Source organism: Cebidichthys violaceus, unplaced genomic scaffold, assembly GCF_023349555.1.
Source record: "Cebidichthys violaceus isolate CVI_PGR_0920_01 unplaced genomic scaffold, fCebVio1.0.p SCAF_7, whole genome shotgun sequence".
Classification (NCBI taxonomy): Eukaryota; Metazoa; Chordata; class Actinopteri; order Perciformes; family Stichaeidae; genus Cebidichthys; species Cebidichthys violaceus.
This window is the reverse complement of record NW_027176927.1, coordinates 8,942,551-8,964,439: the sequence shown is the minus strand read 5'-3', so window position 1 is coordinate 8,964,439 and position 21,889 is coordinate 8,942,551. Positions and strand designations below refer to the sequence as shown.

The 21,889-nt window shown below is 45.0% G+C and overlaps 1 protein-coding gene across 1 annotated transcript in view; it reads left to right on the top strand.

The window, feature by feature from the left end:
• The window catches only part of LOC137891619 (intermembrane lipid transfer protein VPS13B-like), a 333,991-nt gene that overhangs the window by 174,571 nt on the left and 137,531 nt on the right, over positions 1-21,889 (top strand). Inside the window, exons 26-31 of the mRNA XM_068736332.1 lie at positions 3,836-4,007; positions 7,529-7,643; positions 12,513-12,654; positions 13,636-13,908; positions 14,290-14,446; positions 15,113-15,224. Coding sequence (XP_068592433.1) covers positions 3,836-4,007; positions 7,529-7,643; positions 12,513-12,654; positions 13,636-13,908; positions 14,290-14,446; positions 15,113-15,224 — 971 coding nt within the window. The remainder of the gene's footprint in view (positions 1-3,835; positions 4,008-7,528; positions 7,644-12,512; positions 12,655-13,635; positions 13,909-14,289; positions 14,447-15,112; positions 15,225-21,889) is intronic.

Below are 21,889 nucleotides of genomic sequence, written 5' to 3'. Positions count from 1 at the left end.
CCCTGGGAGCCAATAAAGTGTCCGTGTGAGAACACACACACACACACACACACAGGGGGGAAACCAAAGTGTTTCATACGTCGACGTGCATCTGTGTCTGCGTTTGTTTCCGCGTGTGTTCTTGCATCACAAGTGGCAGCGGTTCAGTTCGGCAGTGGCAGCGGCGGGGGGGGGGTGATGGTATAGCGCGGCTATAGCAAGGCCACCGAGGGCCCCCCGACAGCCCACTTGTCACTGTTTACCTAAGTACAAACACTGCTAGAAGTGTTTAGTCCTCTGGGAGGCTAGGTGATTGAGCAAGAATGTAGGAGCTGTTTTGATAAGTCTCAGCAGTAGTGGCAGCAGCCCCCCCCCCGCAGCTATTGAGTCCACACAATATTCTGTGACATGTATATATGATACACCATAGTGCACTGGTTGCTTTGTCCTGCCTTTCTATCTTCATCTCTAAACCCTCCATCCTCCCACCTGTCCCTAAACCATCCTTCTCTTTCCACTCGGCCCCCATAATCTGCCCCCTTCCCTCCGTCTCTCCTCGACACCTCCCAGCCTGCTGTTGTCTTCCAATGTTTGGGTCTCTCTGATGAGCAAAGACAAACTCTGCAAAGAAAATAAACCCCCGGGATCCTCGGCCCGTTTATGCCGCAGGGGCCCAGGAATTAAACTGTATACTTTACAGCTTGGCTTGTGGAGGTGTGGGAAAATAGCTCTCTCTTAGAGAGAGAGAGAGAGAGAGAGAGCGAGAGAGAGAGAGAGAGAGAGAGAGAGAGAGAGAGAGAGAGAGTGTGTGTGTGTGTGTGTGTGTGTGTGTGTGTGTGTGTGTGTGTGTGTGTGTGTGTGTGTGTGTGTGTGTGTTTGGGGGCCCAATCTGGCAGTTCAGGAACGTCGGGCGGAGCCCACCTCTACCAACGCCACGCCACCACATGTGTTCTTCAAGGCCTCACCTTCATAAGAGGAGGAGGGAATTTCCTGTCACTCATGAAAACATAAACTTTGGCTTTTTGGAAATAATAAGTGATGTTTTTTTTGTTTTTTTAAACTCGATTGTTCTTGTGTCATTGACACTGAAATCCATGTGATCTTAAAAATGCACTTTTACAGTACTCAACTTTCTTTCTTAATTTGGGTGTATTTAAATTCCAGGTATTCATTCAGCTCATTCATTCATTCAGTTTTTCTACTAAAGTAGGCAGATTTTCTCTCATTTGAAGCTGTTCACAATTAACAATAAACTTCCATTTAAATCACAAAATGAATACACTACTTTTAATAATCACTGACCCTGGTAAAAATAATGGGCTGTTGTTGGAGAGACTGGGAGTTTCGAAGCGACAGCAGCGGTTCATGCTGGCGAGCAGCAGCAGCCGGGTGTCCGATGCTCCAGTGTAACCACGCTATAGTACACAGTGGTCTGAGCTTCCCACAGCGCCAGCGGCTGGCTCCTGTTTCCACACATGACATTACAGAGTCTAATCCTACCGACCGGCCAGAACTGTAAAGTAAACAATCCAAACCACACACACACACACACACACACACACACACACACACTCACAGGCCCATGTTTTGACTCCAGCTCGACAATAATCCGTCCCCAAATAGCAGTTGACACTAGAATATCTCTCATTGAGACTGACTGAACACCATTACTACTTGGCTCGTATTACTCTCTGCCCGTCACTGTTATTACACACACACACACACACACACACACACACACACCTTGGCTGTTTGCTTCCATGGAAACACACAATGACACTGCTTGACACTGGAGTAAATGCTAGTTCTGGGGGAATTACGTGATTACGTTTTTTGCGGTGATTTTGCCCATGTGGACAGTATTTTATTTCATCATTCTGAGTTTTATGAAGCTTAAAGTCATGTTATATAGTGTACTGTATATTTGATCTAGTATAGGACTGTATATCCCATGCCTGCAGAGCTTTCAGTGTCCTTCAGCCGTGCCAAGTTCCTGCCTGTGTTTCTGGTGCATTCCTGGTGTTTATTTTTCTATTATCTGCTAGATTTAAAATCTTAAATTCTTAAATAGATAATGCTTCCCTCGGAGCACATGCTTCTCATCTGTTTCTGGCGGTCCTCACACACTTCGTTGAATCTATTTTTGAATCGGTATAATCCTTCATTTATTTATATCATTGTCATGCGTTGTTATTGAGCTCTGCTGTCAGCCACCCCTCAACTGCGCGATGAAATTAGATTTTCAATTTAGCATGCCCCCCTCCCCAAAATGCTCAGCAGGGACATAGTTTCCTCATCTGGACCCTCTTTAAGACGCTGTAATCAGCCAGCAGCTGTGGGGTTTCTAATTGAGATGGTTGATAATCTCCTCGTCGACCACAGCCAGCCTCGACAACCATGACACAATCTGTCATTACCACGCCGCGATGGAGGGAAAGGCCTGTGGAAAGAGTGAAGCCTCGCCATTCCAGAGCTGCAGATTGCCATATTGTTTGTTTGCAGGCTTTTCACTCTCCGAGTCAGTCGCAAAACCTTCCTGGTTTCATCAAAACAGATGAAACCAGGAAGAGAGCAGGAGAAATACAAAACTGTCCCCAGTGCTGTCATCCTCGGTGCCCTGCCAAACCCCGCAGTAATGAGACGAGAGCTCACAGAAGTCCGCCTCCTCCGCCGCATCCTGCTTGCCTCCACCCCCCCCCCCCCCCCCTTCACTTCCCATTCTCTCACAAGCTGCAAGATGTGTGTGTCCTGGCGCACTTGAGTGAAAGCAGGCCACGTGGGTGCTGGTGGCTTAGTTTTGGGGTTAACACCAGTGACAGCTCCACACAATGCCCCCCCCACCCCACCCCCACCACCACCACCACCACCACCACGTCGCTCAGCTCTGAGCAGAGCTCTGCTCACCAGACACTGATGTCATCTACGCTCCAAAAGGCAGGAAAGCTGAAGCCAGCGGTTGCTTTGTCGCGGCTACTTACACGGCGACGGCGCTTTGAAACACACATGCACATTCACACGAACACATGGTAGGACACCAACACAAGCAGATAGACAAACTGACAGTCAGACACAAACTTCAGAAATTTAAGGTCAATTTGTGTATATAGCCTTTCATAAAATGTAATTTCTTGTTTTGGTCTGTTTGACTGTGAACGATCCAGTCCTACTAATTCAAAAGTGAGTTGGCTTTGACATTGACGAGACATTTCTCTTCCCTTCAGTTAGTTGATTTGAAATGTCACGGTCTTCAAGCTCATGTTAGGACCGGGCGATACGGTCAAGATCTGTCACGATATTGGTCGTTTTATATCTCAATACCGGTATATAATCAGTCGTGAGCTGTCCAGCGCCCCCGGGCCCCCCTGCTCCCGGTGCAACTGTCACACAGGGCGCGGTCCCTAGAGTGTCCGAGCCTTCACGATACACTACAGCATGTCTTCTGGTAATACAATTAATACAAAAAATCTTAATGAAAGAATAATAATGTAAACTCCTGTGTGAATTATATACTTGACAAATTAAAGGTATTGACAACTTTCTCATTTTACCAAGAACAGAAAAATAATGTATAAATATTTCCAACTATACACTTACTATGTTTACATGCATGCACACAAATGCAGAGTTATAAGATTAAGACAATAGTTACTGGTTAATATTGGTTACTAGTTTGAGTCAGTGCTTGTTGATATCAATTCAGAGGATATCTCGATATATGATTTCATCACAATTCCACGGAAAGATGATAAATCATCATATCGAATTATGGCCCAGCCCTATTGGTAGTGCCACGTTTGGCCTTAAATCATGTCTTGTCACCAGCCCTGATTGAACAGGTCCTGTTTTGACTCCCTAGGGCAACTCTGTGCCGGCTGGAGATGACGGCCCGTTCGCCGACACAGTCACTCTGGAGCAGAAAACCAGCAGCATCGGAGGCACCAGCGGGAAGGTCAGCCTTTGGATGCAGTGGATGTTACCCAAGGTCACAGTCAAACTGTTTGCTCTCGAGCCAGCTGCCAAAAAGACAGGTACAGTTGACTTAACCAGGTACAGGTACAGTAGACTTAACCAGGTACATGTACAGTAGACTTTACCAGGTACAGTAGACTTAACCAGGTACATGTACTGTAGACTTAACCAGGTACATGTACAGTAGACTTTACCAGGTACAGTAGACTTTACCAGGTACAGTACACTTAACCAGGTACATGTACAGTACACTTAACCAGGTACAGGTACTGTAGACTTAACCAGGTACATGTACAGTACACTTAACCAGGTACAGGTACAGTAGACTTAACCAGGTACAGGTACTGTAGACTTAACCAGGTACATGTACAGTAGACTTAACCAGGTACAGGTACAGTAGACTTAACCAGGTACAGGAGACTTAACCAGGTACAGGTACAGGAGACTTAACCAGGTACAGGTACAGTAGACTTAACCAGGTACAGGTACAGTCGACTTAATCAGGTACTGTAGACTTAACCAGGTACAGGTACTGTAGACTTAACCAGGTACAGTAGACTTAACCAGGTACAGGTACAGTAGACTTAACCAGGTACAGTCGACTTAATCAGGTACTGTAGACTTAACCAGGTACAGGTACTGTAGACTTAACCAGGTACAGATACAGGAGACTTAACCAGGTACAGGTACAGTCGACTTAATCAGGTACTGTAGACTTAACCAGGTACAGGTACTGTAGACTTAACCAGGTAATGTAGACTTAACCAGGTACAGTAGACTTAACCAGGAAAAGGTACAGTAGACTTAACCAGGTACAGGTACTGTAGACTTAACCAGGTACTGTAGACTTAACCAGGTACAGTAGACTTAACCAGGTACAGGTACTGTAGACTTAACCAGGTACAGTTACTGTAGACTTAACCAGGTACTGTAGACTTAACCAGGTACAGTAGACTTAACCAGGAAAAGGTACAGTAGTCTTAACCAGGTACTGGTACAGTAGACTTAACCAGGTACAGTAGACTTAACCAGGTACTGGTACAGTAGACTTAACCAGGTGCAGGTACTGTATACTTAACCAGGTACAGGTACTGTAGACTTAACCATGTACAGTAGACTTAACCAGGTCCAGGTACAGTAGACCTAACCAGGTACAGTAGACTTAACCAGGTACAGGTACTGTATACTTAACCAGGTACAGGTACAGTAGACTTTACCAGGTACAGTAGACTTAACCAGGTACATGTACAGTAGACTTAACCAGGTACAGGTACTGTAGACTTAACCTCCTCATGATACCTGCTGCTCTTTTTTCTTTTCAAATACAATGAATCTTATTATTTAGTAGTAGTAGTCTCTTAGTTGTTAATACACAGCTAAACCAGATGGCAACCTCTGGTTGTGAAAAGTGAAGCCAATGCTTCATGTCTTAAAGCTGCATTCTCTCTAATGTCCATCAGGGGGCGACTCCTCTGATTGTATAGAAGTCTATGAGAAAATGACTCAACTTCTCTCTTGATTTATTACCTCAGTAAACATTGTAAACATGAGTTTATGGTCTCAATCTCTAGTTTCAAGTCTTCTTCAATACAGCATGATGTTCATTTAGTAAATTATGGTCCATTTAGAGTCAAACAGACCATAAAGCAGGGGATGCTTTAGGGCGGGGCTACTGTGATTTACAGGTAGCTATCAGAGTCATATACGGCATCTCTACCACGGCATCACTCCAAATATGGTCACTTCCTTTCACTGGTTGCTAAAAACACAAGATGACGACGGCCAAAATGCCAAACTCGAGGCTTCAAAACAGTAGTTGACAAACCAATGGGTTTACGGCTACGTCCACTTCTTATATACAGTCTATGTTCGAAACACATAATAATTGCTTTATGTTCATGGTAGCAGCAACAGAAGTATAAAACCATTGACGAAGAACTATGAGCAGTGACTTCCTGAATTAACAATGTTAATTGTTAATAAATCTGTGTAATAAGACAAAAGAAAAAATAAATTTGTATTACAAATGTGTCCGTGTGAACGGGTGCAGGAAGCTGCTCAGAGTTCTTACAGTCCTGCTGCATGGACACTTAAAGCCACCCCCCCCCCCCCCGCCCCTTTTCTCGATCACATGTTGTGCACTCGGAAGGGAAAAGCAGCTGGAGGAGAAAGAGGGATTGGAGGGGAAAAGACAAATAAATAAATGGATGATGAATCCCAAGCGAACCGCCTCTTGTCCCCTTTAGATTTACTGCGGCGATGAAAAGCTAGATTTACCTTTAATTGGTGGCTGTAATATTTAGCATCTGCCAAGCAGATCGGCCGGCTTAAGGTCTTTGAATGGTGGAAAGGGAATGTTTTGGAGGACCTCACAGAGATGGTTTGACTTAGAGACATCCTAAATAGGCATTGCTTTCGGATTTGGGCTTAATGTGCGCCATCTGAGTTGCGAGATTGACCTTCTCGCTGGATCCTCTGCGCGCAACACATTAGGCATGTTATTAAAAACAAGAGTCGTGTGCAGGCGATGCATTAAATGCCTAATATCACACGGACATTCTTGGAGATAAGCAAGCCACAGATATGACTGCAGACAATCTGCTATGATGTAATGTGTTTTTCAACTGCAAAAGGAAATAAGATTCTCGTCTCTCCAGAGAAATGGAAAAAAACAGCCACTCCAAGAAGCATCGGTTCTGGGCTCTCATGATATGCCATTATGTGTTGGAAGATTAGAGGTAGAAATTCAAGCATGAGTCTCCAGAAGGCTCCGCTAAAGGCACAAATCAGTGTTCTTCTTTTAAGATGAACCATCTAAGACTAAGGGTTTCCAGTGCTCTTACAAGCTGGGTTTAAAAAAAACTCATACATCAATATCAACACCACGTTCGGAGACCGTAAGTTTCTGAGTATCTCACAGCTCGGGAGAGTTCTTTCCACACAAGCTATCCACAATAAAGCTGACATGCCTTGTGTTTCAATTTTAATAAGCCGCTGGGAACCTCTGCGCTTTTTCTCAGAACCACCGCAAGGCAACAGTACAACAACAACCATAGTTTCACATGCATGAAGTCCATTTTCCCCAAGCCAGCCTGTGATTGTGGGACTTTCTCTTGTGGAAACAATGAGAGGGACGCAGCAACAGTTAAGCTGAAGGGCTCGGCGCGGTACAAAGTGAATCAGTTCGCCTGTGAGGCTTACTCACGTCGCCTGAAGTGGGCGGGTTTGTTTGCACACAAGGTGCATTGGGGAACGCACGCATGTACATTTTAATGACTGTACACACACACACACACACACACACACACACACACACACACACACACACACACACACACTGGATCAGGACCAGAGGCTGGACCTGTACATGGTTAGATACAGTGCAGGTTTTTGCCCACTGGAATGATTTTCACACACACAGTCGGAACTTCCTAGAGTTCCGAGTTCTGCTGCATCTGCCAAGCACAATGATGGCCATACGGCATACTTCAACAAAAACAGAGGACGGCAACAGTGAAGTTGCCTAATGAGTGTCTTTCCACTGTGATTCACTTCATGTTTTTCTGTGTGTTTCTGTCAGAGATCTGTGTCATCGGCGAACTAGAAGACCTGAGTGCCTCAGTGGATGTCCAGGATGTTTATACAAAGATCAAATGTAAAGTTGGCAGCTTCAACATCGACCAGCACAGATGCAGGTAGAGTACATTGTGTACATGTACAACACGTATATGCATCCAGTTCAGGTGGCAACCTCCGGTTCTGAAGAGTGATGCCGATGCGAAAGTGTCTGAAAACCTGCATTCTCTCTAATGACCATCAGGGGGCAACTCCTCCGGTTGTAAAGTCAGATTGTATAGAGGTCTATGAGAAAATGGCTCTACTTCTCTCTTGATTTATTACCTCAGAAAACATTGTAAACATGAGTTTTTGGTCTCAATTTTTTGTTTCAAGTCTTCTTCAATACAGCATGATGTTCATTTAGTAAATTATGGTCCATTTAGAGTCAAACAGACCATAAAGAGGAGTATGCTTTAGGGCGGGGCAGGTGTATACGACTCTACCAGAGTCGTATACACCTGCTCTACATCACTCCTCCGCATTCCAAATATGCTAACTCCCATTGACCGGTTGCAAAAAGCCAAGATGGCGACGGACGTATTCCTAGATGGCGACGGCCAAATCGCCGAATTCGAGGCTTCTAAATGGCAGTCCACGAACCTTTGGGTGACGTCACGACAACTATGTCCACTTCTTATCTTCAGTCTGTGATCCAGGTCTGAAATCATATGACACAGACGGATGCCTCCAGATCAAGGTCTGTCGGTCTGCACCCGCTCACTTCTGCTCTCACCGTCCAAACACACGCACTTCACCACCAGTACCACTGACGCTTTATCTGTTCCCACTTGTGCTCACACGGCGGATTTGGGGTTATCACCATCGTCTTTCCAGACAGCTGTTGCAGACGGACTAACGGGCAGATGAAACCAACTAGACAGACGCGTAGAACGGGCTCAGGGCTGACCCGACTCTGACTCACAACGCAGAGCTCAGTCCGTACTGTGCGTCAGTCATTTACTCTGGGTCTGTCTCAGTGTCTGAATCGATTCACAGAAACATCAACATGTTGTGGGGGAGGAAAACCACCGGGCGTTGTTCCACTGCATCCTCACGGTAATCTCTCCCCATGTCAAGTTCCAATGGGATCATTTTGCTCTGAAATTATGAAAGAACATACTGCAGCATGGGGGAATTGAAGCTGTAACTAAAGATTTATGTATTTTTTCCCACACCCTACACACAGGTCATTCAGTAAAGGGCGGCCTCAGTTCAATATCAAAATACTTGTTTTTTCCTGTATTCCTTCCACCTTGCCTCGATCACATACCTCCGCGATGTAGTCAGCGGCTCCGAGCGTGTACGTGCCTGAGGTCTTGTTCTGTTGGGAAGGGACCACTTTAGCAGGAGGCAATTCCCTCTGTCTCCGTCTGAGGAGATAATGAAACAGCGATCTTTAACGCTCCGGCATGTTGCTTGTGATTTCGGGTCTGTGTGCCTACGTGCCCGAGTAGACGTGTTCCCATAGGTCCCTCCTTCACTGGATTGAGCCAGGCAGTGAAGGGGAGCTGGGCCTTCCTGGGCCCGGACTAAACCCCGTCATTAGCTATCGATGCTGTAGCCGCTGATAAGATAATAGATGCAGATTGTGATTTGCCAGATTTTAAAATCAGCTCACCCGTGTACTCGCCGATCGTCTTGCAGACCTCCCTGTCTCGCTGCAGTCGGTTGATTTATGACCAGGCCACATGTTTTCCACCCTGTGCGGAGAATCAACCTAAGCCAGGACAGTGTCAGTGGTTAGACAGCTCTAGAGCGTAAAGGTGTCTCGGGTCTTTACATCACACTGCTCTGCCTGCCACAGGTGTGTGTCCAATTGCTTCTGAGACGGAGCCAAACCGTAATCTCTTTAGTAGACCTCTATGACTCCCTAAGTAGATAATGGGTCAATTTACTTATTTCTAGGTTATTTCAGTTTAATGTGCTTTTAACAACGTGGTCTCAACACACTTTTTAAACTCAGCAAAGTTCTGGCAGAAGGAGGCACTCCATCATCCAAGCCAGGTTCTAGTCATGGCTGTTTAGGGCTCCTGGCCCACTCTAATCTGTGTCGTCCACCTATACAAGAGAGCCCACTGGGGTCAGGGTCCATATTAATCATTCTGAGCAGATAATTGTTAGGTATGTCATCACCCAGCCCAGGTTATTTGTGTGCTGTGGGTCCGATTAAATCGAGCCTGACAGAGAAAAACGTCTCATCTGGCCTTGGGCTGTCTCACTGCTGGAAAATGAATGGAATAATAGATAGGGCAGGCAAATGTGTGAGGTGAATATATATAATTGAATCTCTGATTGTATCAAAAAAGGACGTGGACCAAAAAAGAAAAGGTGGGCGCTCATGGAAGCCGTAGGTGTGTGGGCTCTCTAATCATGGAGGAGGTGAACAACTTCCCTTCCAGTGGGAAGATTAGAAATTAGGAAGCTGCTTCTTCTCCTTGTTTTAGCCAGGTCTCCCTTAGCAACGGTGCTCCACCCCCCCGAGAGAGAGAGGACGGCCGGTGACAGTTCACCCTTTTTGGCTCCAAGAAGCAGCTCACACAGATTGGAGCTGATGTCTTCCAGCTGTTCCCCAAATGGCTCGGAGCGAAGGATGGCTGGATTGGAACTGGGGGGGGGGGGGGGGGGGGGGATGAAGAGCTCTTGGGGGGTCCATGTGTATTAGTCACTCTTACAGCTGAGAGGGAGATTACAAAAGAGATATTCACACAGAAAGTTGCCTTCTCTCTCAATGAGCTCTCAGTATCCTGCTGGGGGGCGTAAAAGATATGATGCAGATGGCGTTGAACCGTTCCCATTGTGTGAAACTTTTTGCCATACATGTGTTGCGCATGATTTGGCATCCTGCAGTCATTTTTATAACTCTGTGTGTGTTGTATTTTATACTGTAGCATAGTGTTTGTGTCGTGCTGCATATCGGAGTGATGACTGTTGTGTCCGTCTTACTGTTAACTCCTTTTTCATGTCCGCTTCACAGGTGCTTTCTGCTGCTTACGGAGGGCCACCATGAAAAACAAAAAAAGGAAATCGATTGTCACAGATCTTAATCATGCATCACCTGATTTATGTTCATATAAGTTCCCCATGTTAATACGCGTGTTGTATTTTAATTATCTCAAAGCACGGTCTAAAATGTAATAGTAGTGTCAATTTCCCATACATAATGAACCTGCATCTAAGTCTCAATGTGTGCCTCCGCTGCTAGTTTGATAAAACTGTTAGTATTAGCGTGTGGTTTGCTTATCTGAGTGTAATTTAGCCATGAAAGAGATATCATCAGTCCCTTGCCACAACAGTGTGAGTACTCCCAGCTGCCCAAGTTAAGCGTGGCCTTGTGTGTCTCTCCAGGCCAGGGCAGGGCTTTCACTCTGACCACTATGAAGGACTCATTCTGCAGTGCAAGGAGACAGCCGTGGTGAGGCTCCTGTCTGTCCCAAACCAGACATAGCAGCCGCCCTTAGGCCTGTATACACTGTGCCTCTGCCGTTCTGCTGCCCCTGATCGAGGTCATTCATCTCTGCTCATGCTGGACAGACAGGAAAATAAATGAAAAGCATTGTTTTTGGCTATAACGCAAGGTGTACTCGAATGTGATAAATTGATACACCTTAAAACTTTATTATTATTCCAATTTACGGCATAACATTCCCCTGTCTCTCCAGTGGCTCTGATTGGCTAGATAATCAAGCCAATGAAATCTGGTGACAAGCATTCTTGTGTTTGTGTGTGTGTGTGTGTGTGTGTGTGTGTGTGTGTGTGTGTGTGGGGGGGAGGAAACTAATATATGGGCCTCCATTCTCTTGTTGATGAACTCTTATTCTGGGGATGGTCTTATACTGGTACCTAACGCATGGTAATGTGTTGGATCAGCATATTCTCACTGCAATGTTTCAAATACCAGCGGTTGGTCAGTTCCTCAGCTTTAAACTGTAACACTATGTCAGTCTTGGAAGTGTCAGGGACGCCGTGTCAATACACGCTCGTTAAAGATTTACATGTACTGTGTCTTTTCAAAATAAACTTCTGTCTTCACAGGAAGTTAGGTTTACAACTCACGTGACTGGAGAGTGACAAACTAGTCAGGTGTCTAGCGACTCCCATGAGTCACGTGACTAATGTCACTAACAACATGTGACCGACGGCACAAACAACTCACCTGACCAACAACTTACATGACTAATGACTCTTTTGACTAATGACATTTACAGCCCACGGCACACATAAGTAACGACTCACGTGACAAAGGACACTAACAACTGACTTAAAAAAAAAAGTAAAAGTTTACTTTAAGTTTTTCACGTGTGTAAAGAACAGCTGTCTCTTGTCCAGGAGTCTGTTTGTGTGAACCATCCATCACCGCTCTCACCGGTGTGTCTCGCTCCCATCCGTTGTTCAGAGCGTGTAATGAGTTTAAGCCTGGTGCGTCGCATACAGACGCTAAACGTTGCATCTGCGTTGGTGTTAAACAGAGGAGAACTGACCAAACTGTGATATTTGACACATTGTGGGTTGTTTGGATATAGCATTATTGAATTAAGCATGAGATAATGTACACTAGATTAAATGATGAAATTTGTCAACAGCACTTGTCTGGTGTACAGGTTGGGGATTTTAAGGGCTTTTAAATTGTAGCCTACTTTTTCCATTCAACATGCTGCTCATCCCAGAATTCAACAGCTGCTTTAATGCTGTTGTTACTGAATCGTATAAGACCATTCCACAATATGTCAGCTGGTTCAAGCTGGTGCTACTCCTTTTGGTTTTAATCAGTTCTATATTTCATTTTTCCAAAATGATCTTGAGGTTTCATGCTTTTCTGTCTTTTTCCCCCTATTCCTCTCTATCTGTATTTAAATCATTATCTTCTTTGCCCCCTTCCCTGTGACTCCTTGCCTTCTCTGTCCATTTCGGCACCTACCTCCTCTGTCCTTTCCTTTCCTCACCTCCAGTTCGGAGGAGGGTGTTCGGAGCTCGGGCGGCTGTGGAGGAGTGGTGCTCTCTTGCACTGACAAGCTGAACAGACGCACTGTGTTGGTTCGACCCGTCAGCAAGCAAGAATCTTTCAGCCACTTCTCTGGCTTTTTCCCTCCTGTAAGAATCCGGCTCTTCTCCTTTTTAGCTGACCCTGCGTAACCTCCAGTAACAGTGGCTCAACCAGGTTCTGTGTGCTCCTCAGAGAGGTTTCAGAAGCCAGTGCTATTTATTATTTATATAATTAAAGTCATGGCAACAGTCACAAATATATAAAATCATTTACACAGTGCTTTGAAGGAAAATACCTCTATGGGTACTTATGTAACGCACTTGAACTCTGAGGAATGTACTCTAAACGTATTGTTTTGTATGTATTTACTGACATTTATTACAGAAGGTCTAAGAAATGGTGCAGATGTTATTCTTTTAGACATTTACACATAGACATAAATCACTTTCTTAGCAGCTATAAAGTCCACTGTTACTGGATGTTTTTGCAGACTTTACAGCGATGTCTTAAGCAGATCTGCCTTTCTGTTAATCACACAACAGTTGGAGATTATTTTCTTCTACTCTATGGGTATTTAAGTGATTTTTACCCTGCATTCGCTTTGCAAATCACCCATAAGGTTGGAAATGTGATCAATCTGAAATAATTCCTCCTCAGAGTTCAGCTGCAGTCTTTTAATTGCTTTAATAAGATGTTCTGCTTCTCATAAAGTGTGTGGATCCAATCTAACTTACTATACAAAACACATTTGTTCTCAAACCCTTTTTAGCTTCAGCTTGGCTTGTTAGAGTTGTGTATGGGACCAAAGGGGCCTGGTTTTTTGGCTGAGGTTAAGTCTTTTCCTTTGAGTAGAGCATTGTTGTATCTGGCCCAGTTTCGTGATGAAGATTTTAGATAAGTCGCTTGATTGGAGAATTTTTACTCAAAAAGTATTGATAGTGTAAAGTCAAGAGGTATGCTGTTATTAGCCAGGCTTGAATGTCAGCCAAGAAATCAGACTGAAACAACACAGAACAGTTTTTTTGTCTGTTGCTCTGTGCCATGACACCAATCATCAGTGTGATTTCTTCCGTCTGACCACTGGCCAGACTGCAGCCAAAGTCCTGGAGGGCTCCCACCAGCAGCACGGCTTCCTGTCCATCACGTACACCCAGGCCGTCACCAAAAACGTCCGTCACAAACTCACCAGCCGGCCAGAGCGTTCGTCGCGAGGCGGCGGCGGCACCGCCAGCCAGCGGCTGACCACGGATCCTCTGGCGGACAGCTCACCTCAGTACCTGAGAGAGATCCTGCTGACAGCTCAGCCCTTCGATGTGGTGCTGTCCTGTCCCTTACTGGCTACTGTAGCGGGGGTGTTCCAGGTAGGAAAACAGTGTCTGTCAGTTCCTGGAGCATCTCAAGGCTTCTCAACAACGAATCATTTATATTTTCATTTTTATGTGTGCATAAATAAATGTCCACATTGAATGCTTTGTTAGATTCATTTTTGCAGTACTTTGAGAGACCGAGGAATATATAGTAGGTTTATAGTGTCAGTCAGATAAACACAAAATATAAAATCATTTTAAAATCATTTGGCATTTATAATTACAAATGTACCTTGAACTCAAACTGACATTTCTTGCAGTTTGCTAGGCTACTCCATGATGAGGATTTATTTACTTTTTTGCCATCTGAAACAGCCATTAAAACAACAAAACTCATGATTAAGATCTTAATTATGAATCTTGATGTCTTTTCAGGCCACGCTACCAAGGCGCTACAGGGAGTGCGGGAAGTCAGCCGGTCAGCCGATGAGGAGCCACACTCTGACCTCCCGGTGTTTGCCTCTCATGTACATCAACACCAGCGTGATCCGGGTCTTCTGCCCCGGCTCACCGAACAAACACGCGTCGTCAGGTTAGACGAGATCTTGTCGCTTTTGAGCGCTCGCTTGTGTTTTTTTTCACATGGAAAACAAACAATGGGACAGTGTTAGGTCACAGGCTGTGTTTTCGATTCCTCTAGTCTGTGGTGCCTGTTTGAAAGTCCCCGTCATGGCCGACCAGACATAGCAGAGCCACCACATTAGACATTTGCTATGAGAAATAGTTGAGGTCCTGAAGAACAGACCACAGTTATATACACTCCTACAGAATATCAAATCCTTGTCTGTCTGTAGTAATGACTAACAGTGGTAAGGCAGTGTTTTGTCTTCATGTCCCACATTATTTGCATATGTTTGTGTATCGTGTGCACTGTGGGTGTTCACATTTGTTTAAGCATTTGTAAAATTGTGCATGTAGGATAAATGTACTTTATATATATACTTTACTGTGTTGTCTAATATTCTGCCCCCCCCCCCCCCCACAACACTACTGGAAACTACATCCTCAATAATAGATAATAAAATCATAAACAGCGCTCAGCAAAAACATTTATATATGTGGTACAATTTATGGCAGAACTGTTGCTTTGGATTGTACAGGTGTACCTAATAAAGTGGCTGTGTGTGTGTGTGTGTGTGTGTGTGTGTGTGTGTGTGTGTGTGTGTGTGTGTGTGTGTGTGTCCGTCCCTCCCTCTAGATCCCCAGGTGAAAAGAGAGGACACCCTGGTCTTAAAGCTGGGCTCCCTCAGCATGGCTCCTCAGGCTGATAACCCTCTGACCCGCACTGTGCTGAGGAAAGACATCTACCAGTAAGACCAACTCTCTTCTAACTACAACCTGTAATTGACAAAAAAAATCATATTCAATGTTTTCATTAGAAAATCAAATTAAAGCCAACCATAAATGGCTTTTATTAAAGTAATTTCTGTAGTAAGCATTACATTCTAATGGGATAAAAAACATGTTATACACATTAATACCAATTTTAAACCGATGGTATTTTCTTTCTCTTCTGTTTGCACATCCTGTATGGCCGTCCTCCGTTTCACTGCTTAATATGGAAGCTCTGATAGGCAAGTGAGAACAAATTCTGGTGTTTCATTTTTTACGACTGATATAAAGAAAAAAATAATTTGTTGTTGTAATACTAATTTCTGCCACAAGAGGCTTAAGTGCTCCGCTACCCCACGATCTAAAGAGGACTAAAAGCATTCATATTGTCTTCCAGGTGAATTTGAACGTAAGTAACTTTCTAACACAGTATATATGTACCTTGTGTTTAGAAGGCATGAAGAAAGGATCCTGACACCTACAACAACAAAAATCACCTGCCAAAACTTCTTGCTCCACCTGTTTCACAAATGGAAACAAATCAGGAACTAACACAGATTACCTGGCCTTTTAAAAAGCCTTTTTCCTCACCTGTTCTTAAGTCATAAACACAGGAGAGAAAATGATGTAGATCAGACTGAGAAAATAGATCACCACATTTTATTTATTTATTCTCACTACTTCTTCCTTGGCTTCAAGATAATGTGCAGGATATTTATCAGGGTCTACCTCAGAGTCTCCCTCTCCTTCTTTTACACATTTGAACTTTCTGGCTTCCGACACCTCTTCTGTTATTACACCTCATCACGCTCACACATTCTTCTTTGAGGAAAATAACACACGCCTCTGGTAGAATTAGACCTCCACAACACTCGCTATTTGACCACAGTCCATTGGAGGTGCTATTCAAATTTGTCTTGACCTCAAGTCGCACTCCATAAAAGCTGTTGTGAGGCAAGTGTGTTTTGGTGTCACGGGTGAAATTCTACGGCTGTTTTTAGAGCAGAGCGAGTGACAGCGCCACGTAGCGGTCCAGCTGCTGCAGCAGTGACAGGGAGCAGTGAGTGACACCTTGGGGGTCTGCCGGGGCCTCCAGCCGAAACACAAGACTGTTGACACAAGCCCCCACACACACACACACACACACACACACACACACACACACTCCACCTCCACCGTGCCATGTGGATCAAAGCAACTAGGCAGGGAAAATCTGGACTTCTGAGGGAAATAGCTCTGCACAAAACACATTTTCCTTCCTCTAGGCAGCTAAAAGAATCTGGATTGTGTCATAGCTGCCTCAAAAACCGCAGCCCCACAGCGTGTGTGTGTGTGTGTGTGTGTGTGTGTGTGTGTGTGTGTGTGTGTGTGTATGTGTGTGTGTGTGTCTCAGAGAGAGAGAGAGAGAGAGAGAGAGCAGTTGTGTGAACGGGCAGATACGGAGCTGGCAAACACATGTAATGAGGGAGATAAAGGTGGTGCCAAATGCTTTGTGCAGCTGCAAGTGAGATGTGAGCTGACACAAGACGTGAAGTGGAGAAAAAGAAAAAGAAAGAAAAGGTCAACAAAAGGAGGGGGAGAGGCCACTTTAGGCTTCAGTGCTGCCTCCGGTCGGTGGAAGTGTCACATGCAGGGAGATTGCATGGAGGAGGGAGTATGTGCATGCCTGACAATCTGTAGCCATCAAGATGGGGAGGAATACCACACTCTGTCCAACATTGTCCACATGTCTTCCAGAGTAGCCAAGCTATCTCCCTCACAGTCTCTCATTTGCTTGTTTGATGTATTGGAGCAGAGATGGTATTGATCAGTAACCATAGCTACTGTTTTGCCGGGACTTTTGGGGAGTGTTTTTTTGTCTTTTTCTTCATCCCCTCTAGTTCCACGCTGTGCTGAAATGTTTGCTCCTTGTTTTGTTGCAAGTTAGCACGGCTAACGGGTAGTAACTACTCTGTTTCCACAGCAACAGTTCCCTAGATTTATTTTGTTGATGCGTTCGCCGTGTTGTTATCATGTCAGATGATAAATGACGATCTTGTGGGCATGGAAAGAGTTTTTCTCAAGACTTTTTTTCGTCCCAAAAAACCAGTGAGACCAGCCATGGAATTGTACTGCCATATTGGCCAGTAATGTTCCGCCTGTGGTAGTTAGAGGGCCGACGGCTCATGCGGCTGTGGTGCCCACATCTGCTCGTAGGCATGGGTCGCCTCGCACGACGCTCCGCCCTGGACGCGAACACGTCACCGCGCAGCCCCCCTCCGCACGCACACCGTCGGACAAACGCTGTGCGCTCAGTCGTGCATTCACTCCCAGATGTGCAACGGACACAGCCGCATCACTTTACCTATGCGCACACCAATGCACACATGCACACCGTTGTCACAAACACTTGGAGCAGGCATGGCCATGTGTACAAACACGCCCACATTGGCTTAACCTCCACACACAGAAGCTCAGAGCCACCACTTCCATCTCTGCAGCGAAACCCGGGAATTATGTCAAACCGCTCTCTGTGTTCATTCTTCCACGTCCAACCGTGCATTATCCTCACCACCTTCCCCCCCGTTCACATCTGCCCTGCAATTGTGGGTCGATTGCACTCACGGGGTCACATGATTGATAACCCCGAGATCAGGGACTCGCCGAAAACGCCACAACGTGCTTCATTTGCGCGGAGAGATCCTCTGCGTGTGCTCCCCCAGGTCGCATAGAGAAAGTCAGAGTGGGAGTCTGTAATCATGCAAACCAATGTGTGTTTACAATCTGGAACCAACCGTGGCCATGAGGAGAAATATGTCTGTGAGTGCCGGTAGCCATTTGCTGCAGTTCTGTTTAAAGCCCGCCACTAATTACATCCGTTGTCATAATTGAATGACTGATCCGAGCAGCCGCGCTGTTATTGTCTACTGTACATGAAATGATCGCCTCGTGGCGTCTAAAAGCAGGATTTACTGTAATACCACCCTGCGAGAGAAGACGAAGAGTGAAGGCTAAAATAGCCGGCGTGTGTAAACACCCTGACGGAGCGCGTCTCGACGCTGTTCGACTAACACCAGCCTCTGACACACTTCAAAGCTCCCCGGCTTCCCTTCCAGCCTCCAAACTTTCAGGGCACAGCGTGTATTTATCATTTAGCTCGGATGGATTTCCTCAAAGAAGGTCAAATAAACCTGTGTGACTGTAGAGCCGCTAAAGCTAAGCTGTTATCCAGCGCCAGGTTCATTTGGTAACAATTAACACCGCTTCATTTGATCATGTGATGTTGAATCTTGTTCCCCCGAAGGAGGCCGGTCCCCCCCAAGCGGCTTCTCCGCTAAGCAGGAATTATGACACGGAGCTGCAGGCTTTTCCCCTGCTTCTCCCTCTCCATCTTCGGCTACAAGGCCGCTGTCAATTTACACAGCTGAAATCATTTTCCTGCCTCCAAAAAAAGCGGGCTTTTTCCAAGTACATGAGCGCCGGCTCGGGGAATGTCCAGCATACATTCAGCCCCTGGCTTTCTTGTGGTTTGGGCCCTCAGTAAAAATCTCACTGATCTTTTTACTCCCCACTCCTCTCATTCGCTCTGTTTTTCTCCTTTTTTTTATCCAATGAGATTTTTTCACTGATGGAACACTTAAATTGAAAGCTTCTTGTATGCCGCAGTGAATGGGGACCGCTCTTTTGAAGTAGCATGTGGAGATCGAGTGTCCCCCTTTTTAAAGGGCAGAAAGACAAACGTGAAAGTGTCTGGGTGGTTTTTGCCGTTTTCTTAGTCCAATACTGACCTTTTATCAACTACAGTGAAAATGTATTTAAATTGCTTTATTGTGTTTTAGCAGTTTTTCTTTTTATTAAATCAGTTTTTCTCTGCCTAAAAACAAGTAAAATATGTAAAAAAAAAACAAAACAAAAAAACATTTAATGCAACGAAAGCTTTAAAAAAATTGCTTTTAAATGCTGCTGTTATATTGATTTTTACAACAGCACTCAGTGTTTGCTGTTAGAATACAGAAGGATCTTACTCTATTACTGAGAAGAAGATATGCCTAATAACTGCTGTCTAAACAAAAGGAGTAAATTCATTAAATTAAAACTCTTGAATAATTACTTTCCAAGGAAAGTTGAAATAATGAAAGATGATTTATTTGTGTCCCTCCCTGCTTGCCATGCTTGCATCCATGTGTCTGCACATGTTTCCGTGTGTTTGTGTCTTAAAATATCCCGCACAGTTTCCCGACATCCCCACACCTCGATGACACAGCTCCAGATTCCATCACATGCCCGGTTACCTCATGGTCTGTCCGAGGGAGACTCGGGGGGGGGGGGGGGGGGGGGGGTAGCATCCCACCGCCGCAAAATATGTTTTTGTTTTTCTGTTTGGATTAGCGCGCATGCCTGCGTTTCCACGGTGACGGCAGACACGGCCGCTGCGTCAGCGATGATGCGGGGCCAAGTCGACGTGATGTGGCTGCATCCACGGCTCCTCCTGTGTCTTTTTCTCACACATTTTCCAAAATATGTCTGGAGCATTTTTTCTGTCTAGTCCCTCTTTCTTTCTTCATCCCATGTTTGTCTCTAGAGTTCATAACTCACTCTACCTCTTTAGCAGTTACACCCCCCCATCATGTAACTCCTCATTATCCTTATTTTCTCCATATTCTTTTATTGCTTTATCTTTTCTTTCTTTCTCTCTTTCTCATCAGCAGCTTTTTCTTTCAACTCCCCTTTTCTCCTCACTCTTTCTCCATCATTCCTCATCACCTCCTTCATTTCTTCCTCCCCTCCTTTCTTTCTTCCTTCCCTCCCTCAACTTTCTTAATTTGTCTCTTTTTCCTTTTGTTATTTCTTTTCATGCCCCCTTTTCCTCCCCCCAATATCGCTGTATTCCTCCTCTCCTTCTTCCCTTGCAGACTTTCTTTTTGGCTGCAATATTTGTATATGTCATAATAGCTCTTTTTCACCCGTCCATCCATTGCTTCCCACTCTTCCTCCCCCTCTGCTGTCCTTTTTACCTCCCATGTCTCTTTTTCTATTGTTGTATTTCTCTCTGTCTCCGTGTCTATTTGTTATTTCCTCCCCGTTCCCTCGCTCTCGTGTCGGTTAGACTGGTCCCAGTCCCAGCACACTGTGGTCAGTAAGCAAGCCCCTTATTGCTGTTGAATGGCTGCCTGGCTAAGCCCACATGTATGTCCTAATAAGTGGTTGTGATGGGGATCTCCCCTCCGCAGATAAACACAGCCCGCTAAAGCCAGGACCCTGCCTGTTACTAATAAAACTCCCTGGCACTCCGCTATATGCACCCTTCTCCTCCTCTAGTAACATCCTTGTCATGTGAGGGCTACAAGCCCCCAGAGAGGGGGGGGGGGCTGTACGACTCTCTCCTACTACCTGACAGTAAGGGATTGACCTGCTCAGAAAAACTTTTGGGAGAGCAGTCGTATTTTAGTTTGCCTTCTACGGTTAATGGCTCCATATTTTTACAATATTCTTTCACAGAATTAAAGGTTGTTCTCTCTGCTGCATTGTGGGCTCTTGAAGAGACATGAAGTTCCTAATTAGACTTTGACTAAATAACTGTTTTGCATTACAACATTTTGGATACTCGTCTTCCTAGCACTCTAATGTGCTTTAAAACCAACAAGTTGCAATTGTGGTGAACTGTCACTCTGTAGTTAGCATGGTATTTGTGAGAACTGTTGTCAAACTCTGTGATGCAGATTTAGAGAAAATGTCCTTCTTCACATATCATCAATAATTATGACTTTTCACTGAACTTAAAGGGATAGTTCACCCCAAAATGAAATAAACTGTGTATTTGTCCTCTTACCTGTAGTACTATTTATCAGTCTAGATTGTTTTATTATGAGTTACGGAGTGTTGGAGGTATCTCACCATTATAATGGGAACATGGCACTCGGCGTGTTGAGCTCAAAGCATCAAAAAAAAAAAAAAAAACATTTGAAAAACTGTCTCTTTCCATAGATCCTGATTCTGTGACTCAGATATATCCAAAACAATACATTATAAAGTGTTTTGACATGAATAGATCTGCTAATCCTCACTGTTAGATGTCACTGTTTGTTCATCCAGTAGCAGCAGGGGTAGTACTTCTACGTTATTAGTTTGAGGCTGGAGGGGTGAAGGCCAGGTGTGGAATAAAGCAGCTCATCGGCCCTCAGCACATCGGCCCCACTCCAAGGTGCAGACCTGTCACAGCGTCAGCAGACACCTCGGTAAATTCACCGCCGGTCACTGGGGTTCACTGCTGCTGCTGCTGCTGCTGCTGCTGCTTTAGTAGTAGGATTAGGAGACCCTGCCAGTTTTATGCATTCTAATCTCTTGTCCTCACATCGGAGCAAAAGACAGAATGATCCTCTCAGGCGTCTCCCTGACAGCTGCGGCTCACTTACTTTCTTTTCTTTTTCATTTGAAATGACGTTCTTTTTTTCTTTTTTGACGTTCTCAGCTGGTCTCCCTCTTTCTTGTCGTCCTCCTCATCTTTCTTTTCCTCATAAAAAAAAAAAAAAAGCCCCCGAGTTCCCAGCAAATGATTCATTAGATGCTTCAGTGCACACTTGCCTCATCACTCACTCCGGTCTGCTGCCAAGTGCCCCATTTCCCCGTTTGTTTACACCAGCAAAAGAAAAAAGTGCGTCGGCTT